Consider the following 9,386-nt stretch of genomic DNA (forward strand, 5'->3'; position numbering starts at 1 on the left):
GCTTGAATTCGGTGATTTGGATAAATTCTTTGAAGTGGGTCATTAAATTGTTTACTCGTCATTAAATTAGTTAGCGAATGAATTCATTAGTTTATCGTCATTCTTCTGAATTCAAATTGCTCAATTTATAATAATTTCTTTACTTCCTCTATTACCGAAATCAAAAGTCCTCGAAAGTTTATCAATACATTTCTTCAATTGCTACTTCTCGCCAATTCTAGTAACTTTCTCCTCATCGTCAAACTAGTATTAACGTCAGTGAAGATGCCTAAAATGTAGTATTAAGTAACACAGATATTGCCGCTATAAGCGCTGTGGTAATTAGAATCTATTTTACCGTTATGTGTACTGAAGTAATAGCTCGTTTACCGCCTTCTGAAACGGATAAGTACCCTATTATCATAATACTAAACAATCCGGACATCTAATACATAGTCTTTATTTTTTTGTTGTTGTTTTATGTATATTTCGAGCGGCCTCATGCTATTAGATTTATCATAATATGAGTCTGAATTTAAACTCACCAAAAGAAAGATTACCTATACGTAAGTGTCGTTTGGTATGTGATATTCATAATTTATTGTAATTTTTCCATGGCTTAAAAAAATAGATAATTTCAACTTCAATTTATTACTTCTTGTTGAGTTTGATCATATACACACGATTTCAAAAACTAATTAACATTATAAGAAAAACTTGTTTTCATATACCTTTCAAAATATGAATTCGGTATTAAAGTTGATTTTACTTGTGATAGTCCAATGTAGGAAACCAAAGTCAAAACTATTTCTTGCTTGATTAGAGCTGCAAGCTATAAAATCATTAATATTTTGAAATATTTATCAAATCCAATGGTAAACTCTTTCTTTAGGACGTAACACTTGAACCCGTGGTCAAAGGGAGTTTTAAAGTCAGCAGTTAGGTCTACAGTGTCTTCGGTTTCGGATCGGTTCAGAATTGTGGATTTGTGTAAGGTATATATACACAAGCATTCTACCTTATTTAAATGCATAAGTATCAAACCAAAAAAACGGATCAAGTAATGTTAAGTAATAAACAGAAGTGAATTATTATCCTACTAAAACTACTTTAAGCATGATAAATGGCCATATTCGCTCATTTTTTTAAATTTAGTTTTCCAATAATTGAATATTTCCACATTAACATAATCAAAACGTTCGACGTTTTTATTCGAACGCGTAAAAAAGCTTAAAATCTTCCAGTCACTGTCAAAATAAAAATATTACTACCTTATTTAAATACATAAATAAATATATAATATATTCTACTAAAAATAAAATACTCTATTTTATTTAAATTTTCATATGTATGAATTAACAAATAAAAAAAAACACAGATTAAGCAATGAACAGAAGTCAATTGTTGTCCTACTAAAACTACTTTAAACATGATAAATGGCCTTATTCACGCGTTTTTTTTCTTTATTAAGATTTCTAATAATTGAATATTTCCACATTAACATAATCAAAACTTTCGACATTTTTAATGGAATGGGTAAAAAAACTTAAAAACTTCCAGTCAGAATCATAATAGAAATATTTTCCATTTAGCAGAAAATAGTTACTTGTATTATTGTCTTACACAAAAAGAATGCCTCCCAGCAAATCTTCCAGTTCGAAAAAGACTGAGATATTGTTTATTGACTTCTTCCTTTCTATAGTGTTTGTCAAATCGAAAAGGAATGACTCTATTCCATGAAGACAGCCAATCCATCTTTCCTCAATGGAAGAAAAGACAAGATATACTTTATTTTGAAAAACATGGTCTGACATTTATTTATTTATTTATACTACTGGCAAGTGTTCACCAATGAGATTGAAATCTTACAAAAACAATATTTTGTTAAGACACGTAAACAAGAAAATATTTTTTGTCTAATTTTTTAAGAATGCAAGCAAAGCTTTAACATAGATAAACTGAACATTTTTTATTATTACTATTGCTTGTATTAATTCGCTTTCGTGTTTGGAGCTATGCAATCTTGTAATAAAAATTTTGCCAATTTTCCAAATAACTGGAATGCTCTTATTTCAATTGATGCCCTACGATCTAAGATAAAGCCAATTTTAATCGTTTTCTGATCTTTAAAAGCTGAATGAATTTGTCGTCATTTTATAATCAAATTGAAATAATCTAATTGAAAATTCAAAACTCTTTAAGAATTTGACTTAAATATTGCAATACAACTTTGCATCTAATTTTCCGACTAACTAAAAGCTTCAATTTGTAGCTGTTACACAAAACTTGGTGAAAATATAAAGTTATGTTGTTTTCCAATAACTGGAAAAGGAATTTATCATTATATTATTTTGAATATTTCTAATGGCAATATAAGTTTAAATGGTATCCTGATCATTACTAACAGAATTTATAGTCTTTCGAAATTTCAATAGCTCACTGACTAGTTAGATTGCTCAAATTTCCACCAGAGCTTTGTGCTTTATTCTAAAACCAGTTAGCAAACTAAACCTTTCGCACTATTATTGCCGTAATAGAAATATCGACTACTATTAATAAACAAACTGAAAAGCAGAAAGCAAAAAAAAAAATTAAAGATTATATAGAAATAAAATTTTAATAAAATAAAATAATAATAAATTTTAATGATTTTAATAATTTTTTAAGTAAAGAAAAAGGGAATAAATCATTTAAAAATTTTGTTTTTGTCAGACCAAAAGCGGAAATACATCACTCCCATAACCCTTATGCTAAACTCTTATCCCCACTGAAAATTTCCTCACGTCTTTTGAAAGCAATGCGTCCTACCTGCTTCGTTTCACAAAAACATAATTATTTTCTCTTCCTTTTAAGTTCACCTGAAAAACTTAGTTTTTATTAATTTTTTATTTAGTATTAGGAATTTTAAATACATTTACATTATATAGCTAAAATAAACGTGTTATTGTAATTTTAATAATATTATAGGTTTTTAAAGTTTTAAAACATAAAATTCATTGAAATTTTTCGAGTATAATGTCAGCGGAACGTCATATTTGCTTTCAGGTTAGGGGGGCACGTGACCTCTAGCAGATAATGATGTACAGATTTTATGGTAGGAAAGCAATATACATCTATTATTATGAAATCAACAATATTGTAACAATGTCTTCGTTTGAGTGTTTCAACCCCTGCTTTTGGACGAATTCTGGCACCAACACTTAATTTTTTTTCCAAGCAAGTCTGCATATTTTTTTTTAACTCTAACAAAAATTATATTTATGACACAATGGAAATTAACTTTTTATTATTGAGAAAAAAGTAATTTTATTTCAATTGAAAGCATGATTTTTTGGGTGCAGTGAATCATCTTCAATCAGAGGAAAAAGTTTTCTATAATTCGAAGTTCAGATCAGTTATTGTATTCCTTTACACTGAGATAAATTATGGTCAAGACTACCAGAATATGGTAAAATTTACCTTGTTTTGGGGTCTATGAGAACATTAAAAAGCACGGTAGTTTTTACTAAAGAGCTTTAATCATGACTTTTTGGAAAATTAATTATAAAATATGTTTTTTTTACCATGCTCTGTTTGGTATTTAATGAGGTAAAGTTTGATAATTTTATCATAATACCTTAGAGCATAACATGCAAACTATTTATATAGTTGAATTTACTTTTCAGGTTGTATTTTTACTAAATGGGTGGTCATAAAAACTATAATTCTAAAAACCAGAATTTCTGGCTAACTCTTACCGCACTGACAGAAAAATTACCAAATAAATGTTTTTAATACCGTATATTTTAGTTTTATTACCATAATTATGTTTTTTTTTTTTTACCAGAAATTTTATTACCATTCAAGTAGGGTAAGTATTTTTTCTCCGTGAGTTTGAAATTTTCTTATAACAATACTAATTAATGTTATGCAAGGATATTTTATTCTTAATGATTTCAACAAAAATTATAGCCAATATCGTACGATAGTGTGATTTTAATGATTTTTTCAAGAATTAAGTATTTTTGTTTAGATCAAAAGGTTTCCTTTACTTTGACATTTAAGTATGATATTATCTTCATTTTGTTCAAAACAGGTTTTTTTGCTTACCTTATTGTTTTATTATAATTGAATGTTTCAAAAATATCTACTAAGTTTTGTTGAATTTCTGAAAATGCCTACTTATGTTTTTTTTTACTATTAATAAATATTAATATTATTTAAGTACCAATTAAATGCAATTCTTAGAGCCACAGCTGTTTTTTTTTTCATCAAAAAATTTCTTTTTGATAAAAATCTTAAACTATGTATAACTTAACTAATTCACTACGAGATCAAAGAAACCAAGAAAAATCATTTCTAAAATTAGGATTCTCATTGAGTTCGATTAGGCTAAAATATTTTGAAATAGAAAAACATTGTGCGCAAAATTAAATTAAAAACAGTTTACTTCTTCATAATGCTTGGTTGAAATAACGTTTCAGTTTTTTATAAATGAACATTGGCAATTATTGAATATTTAACAGGCATGAAATGAAATACATTATACCTAACATCTTATGATACCAGAAAAGCTTTCAATTCCTTGTCAAACTCCATGTCTTAGGTTGTCCTTGGTGTGCCTTACAGTTTCTGTATTTTTGAAACATTTGGTCAAAATCGTACAACCAAACAAATGAGCAACAATAGGTATGAGATCTATGCAATTGTTTGCATAGAAAAAATTTTAGTTATTGTAATATTGTGTTTCATAACAAAACGTAGGAGGGACTATAAATAGTTTTTCTACGTTGTTTATTTATTTACAACTTTTTTTAATAAATTTAATTAAAGAAATATTTTTATATCCTTTCTAAAGGGATGATTTTTTCCACAAAAAGGCAAATACCTAATCAGCATAAATGTTGAGTAATATTTTAGTAAGTCTCACGAAACCTTTGAAAACACATTTATTCCGTGCATTGATTAATAGGAAAAAATTGTAAGATTTTTCCATAACTTAACTCTCATTTTAAGTTATACTTCGATTTTTAATTTCTTATAATATCGATTTTAACCCAATAATTGTACTTTATAGGTTTTCATGGACGTAGACTATGTCCACAGGTTTCGAGAGCAGCCATTCACCCCACCCTTGGCTCACAGAAAAACTACAGGCATTCTCATAGCAGTACCGTTTGTTGTTTGCTTCACAATCTTTGGAACCTTCAATCTCGTTGGTGGAACAGTTCTGACTATCATGGCATGCTCATCACAGCTTACACCAAAGGCAAAAGCAATGATACAGAGACTTGTACGTCGAGCAAACATTAAACTACAACCCCAAATCAATCCCATGCAAGTTGTTGGCATCATTCTGCTTCTAACAGGCTCTCTTTTGGTCATCATTGGTCTAGCTTTGGGTGTTATAGCTTGTAGGTCTGTCGATGAACACGAACGTCGAAGGAACGAGCGACTAGGTCTCTCTCACTCCGGAATTCCACTTTTCAGCTTAGCTGAACGAAGCAGCCGCCAAGCTTTATCGCTTTGTTCGACATCAATGGGTTCAAATCGGAGTCGTAATGGCAAAAGATCTTTGGTATCGGAAAAAACTGTCTCGCCAATATTGGAAGTGACAAGTGAAGAAGAAAATATGGATCAGGAAGAGGCGAAAAAGAAAAGAAAATCAGAAGTCGAATTTATTTTACCCACTTACGACAAAGTTCGTAGATCTAGTAGAGAAGCAGAAATTGACTCAAAGGTTGAGCTTTTGTCTGAGATGAATTTAGCCTCTTCAGAACCCCAGACACCTACGTTCCATCCAACTTCGAACAAATTAAGTGTTGAAGTTCAAGTTGAAACTGAACCGCTGGTGCTAGACCAAAATATTACAGAATCCGATTTATAATGATTAAAAAGTGAGGGAGAATCCTTACATTCATACGTTTTAGTATGAATAAGTATCGAAGATTTCAACCAATGGTATAAAATGGTACCATTTTAACCCATGGTATTTCGGTGAAAATACGCATTAAGACTTTTCTTTGAACCCAACTGGGTGACATTTACGAGGAAGAGATTCTTGGAAAGCTGAATAATTGAAAATTTGTAAGGTTCAGAAGAATTTCTTTTTTAAAAAAATTCTGGCATTTGATGTAAATGTATCCCAAAACAAAATTTCATGAAACAAAATGTCACGTAGACAAAATTTTTTGAAGGAAGTTATTTCTTCAGCAAAATATCGTTTAAATAAAATATATCAAAAATTAGACCAGTGGTATAAACTATACAATTTTAACCAGTGGTATGCTATTTTAACCAGTGGTATAAAATTTCATGAAGCAAAATATCATGCAAATAAAATTTTGGGAAGTAAAATATTGTTTCAATAAAGTATCAGCAAATTAATCAATGATATAAATCATGCCATTTTAACCAATAGTATTTTGGTAAAGATACATATTAAAACTTTAATTTGAAACCAACTGAACAACCTTTAAGAAGAATAGATTCTTGGCAAGCTAAATCAATGAAAAATTTTTGAGTTGAATGCAAGCTGAACTAATGAAATCTAAACTAATGAAAGTTTTCGATCTCGATGTATCACAAAATAAAATTTCATGAAACAAAATATCACGCAAATAAAATTTTGTGTAACAAAATATTTCTTTGACAAAATATCGGTTAAATAAAGTAACAAAAATTGACGTGTGTATAAAAATTACAATGTACAAAATATTGGATGGAGGCAGATTGCGATATCCCACTCGTAAAAAATTTCGATTCAAAAATTTTGAGACATTTTAAGTAATGTAGTTTCCACTTTTTCCTTTTCATCAGATTTTAAAGAAATGTTATTTCTGTAACATTTTGTCTATGCAATATTTTGTCTATGCGATATTTTTTCCTTCGAATAATCAACCCAAAAGTATTTCTGTTTTTATAATTTAGTATTGATAAATAGTAACATGTCAACAAAGTAGCAAACAGAAATATTGATCCATATCAGAAAGACAAGCGTCAATAAAATAAGTATTGTAAAAATTTTTGTGGTGCTCTTAATAATACTATTAATATGATATAGATGTTTGATGTTGTATGTATTGATGTTTGACTTGAATATCAGCAGGACTTATAAATGTTTTATTTCAGAATAATCAAATGGAATCATCAAAATAGCATGAACAACTTCACATAGCATTATAAAAATGTCTACTGCGTATTCGAGATACAGTTTCTTTATTTGAAATTTCTCTTTTCCATATTTGATACAACTTTGGAAATTTTAAACTAAATCTCCTAAACAAAAAATGTTTTATTGAACTTTGTAATAAAAAGATTTAAAAAATGTTTGAGTTGATGGAATTTTTCTTTATTTATAGTACTGCAACATTTGTCCGAAGAGCTGAGAGAATGACGATTCTAAGTGATACTTTAATGATATTCTTATTGATTTTCCTGGTGATACTTTAGTGATATGCAAATGATGTTCTTTTTTTAGCTTTAAAATTTATACGGCGCTCGTATTTGTTACTGAATTCAACCTCTGTTTTTTGAATATATGTGAAGGTAAAACACGAAAATTTTATGGGGGTATATTGATTTATTCCTAACTCTCTTAAAATGTATGGAGATATATTCTCGGAATAAAATTTCAGCAGGCTCAACTAGGAGAGAAAAAAAATCACACTTTATTTAGTCTTATTTGTTCGAAAGCCATTAAAAACTATTCGCTGATTCCGCAAATTCAACAGCTGTTTAGTTTGCGTTTAACGGGATTTGACTAAAAAAATTGCAAGAAATTCGCACTTTGTTTTTTACTTTGAACTAGCTATTTTTGGTGAAAATTTGGCGAATGAAGGTACGACTGTGGAAAAATGAATATTTTTTTTTATCAAATTTTATGTAAAAATCTATCTATTAGAGCTGAAGAATACCAAAAATTTTCAACACCTTAAAAAAAGTGACAATTTTGTACGAAAGAAAGATATTTTAAACTAAACAAATTTTTAACTTTCATTAATAACTAAAAATAAAGTTCAAGTGTTTATTTCTATTGTGGTAATTCTCGCGATCATTCAGACATCCTCTGCTTTTATCTTACATCAAAATTTAAGTCGCAACTTTACGAATTTCAATTCTATAAAACTTAAACTCATTCGAACTGTCCGTCTTCCAACATTCGCATTCCAAACCCAGTTCCACAATAAAAGCTGCACAAATTTCTGCCTTGCAGACAAAAATTAGTAAATACAAGTATCTAACCACGGACTTTGTAGATAAATCTCAGTATTTTCAATAAGGTTGAAGATCAATTCAAAGTTTTCTGTTATTGGGCTCTTGACTCTATCAAATGAAAGATTTTAGAAGGTTGTTCGAAGACTGTTTGTTGCCAAGCGCACTTTTAACATTATTATATTCCAGAAACAAAGATTATCATTTTGTGCATTCATCCACTCTAACCATAGCAATTGAATAACTTTTCAAAATAAAGGAATAAAATTGCATCATTTAATAAGACTAAAGTAAAAGTTTTCCCCAAGCAATCGCATATTTTATAATGTCACTTAAGCATCTTCATTTACTAAGCCTTCCTGCATGAGGATACGTGCATGTAATGTCCACATAGGATCGAATTCTGATGGTAGAAATTTTTTAAATTTTGATGCACGTTCTGGTAATACACGTTCAGTTTTGGGAGAAAAAATTTTGTTTATATTACACAAGTAACAGAAATGGTTTACTTGAAATCTTATCTGAAGTAGGGTAAAATAACCAGTGAAGGAACATTTCATATATATTGATTAAAAATAAGAATTTGAAAGTTTTTCTTTAGATTGATTGGTAACAATAGCTTACTGCCAAACAATAGGAAGTCATCAAGCAATGTTTTGGATTACCTAGTCACATAGGCTTCTCTGGAAAAAATTTTAAATCTGTTATTATCTCTGCAACACCTTGTTTCTTTGAAGGAATTATAAGGTGAGTGTTTGTATTTATATGTTTGAAGTGGAATAAACTGCATGTAATAGTTTTATTTTTCTCACTGCGAAAAAGAGAATTCAAAATATAGCTATTGAAGTTACGTTTTATTTTTTTAGTATCATAGCATAATAAAGTACTGAGATAAGGGGGTGTTTATTCACTGGATCACCAAACGATGAAAAACCAGTGAAGGAACAAGTGTTCCTTTACTGGGTTTTTTTCTAAGTTAATGAAAGTAAAAGATAAACTTCAATTTTCTTGTACCTTTAGTGATGTTCCGCATCAAAAGTATGTTAAAAATACGAAAAACAACTTCTAACCAGTGAGGGAACAGGCATGTTCCTTTACTGGGCATAGATTTCCCAGTGAATGAACAGTATGTGTTAATATGTTGACACCTTAATTTTCAATTGATGATTATAAAAAAAAAGTTTACATTTTCCAAGTATTTATATGTTATAATT

General features: G+C 28.9%; 1 protein-coding gene across 1 annotated transcript in view; it reads left to right on the forward strand.

The window, feature by feature from the left end:
- LOC107455639 (uncharacterized) overlaps positions 1–7,287 on the forward strand; it is a 71,072-nt gene extending 63,785 nt beyond the window's left edge. The window contains exon 2 of the mRNA XM_043048215.3: positions 5,036–7,287. Within this exon, the coding sequence (XP_042904149.2) occupies positions 5,042–5,845 (804 nt within the window). The 5' untranslated portion in view covers positions 5,036–5,041 and the 3' untranslated portion in view covers positions 5,846–7,287. The remainder of the gene's footprint in view (positions 1–5,035) is intronic.
- The last annotated feature ends 2,099 nt before the right edge of the window (positions 7,288–9,386 follow it).

The sequence above is a fragment of the Parasteatoda tepidariorum genome, chromosome 7, assembly GCF_982258835.1.
Source record: "Parasteatoda tepidariorum strain Cologne lab strain chromosome 7, Ptep-v5.0, whole genome shotgun sequence".
In the NCBI taxonomy this organism is placed as follows: Eukaryota; Metazoa; Arthropoda; class Arachnida; order Araneae; family Theridiidae; genus Parasteatoda; species Parasteatoda tepidariorum.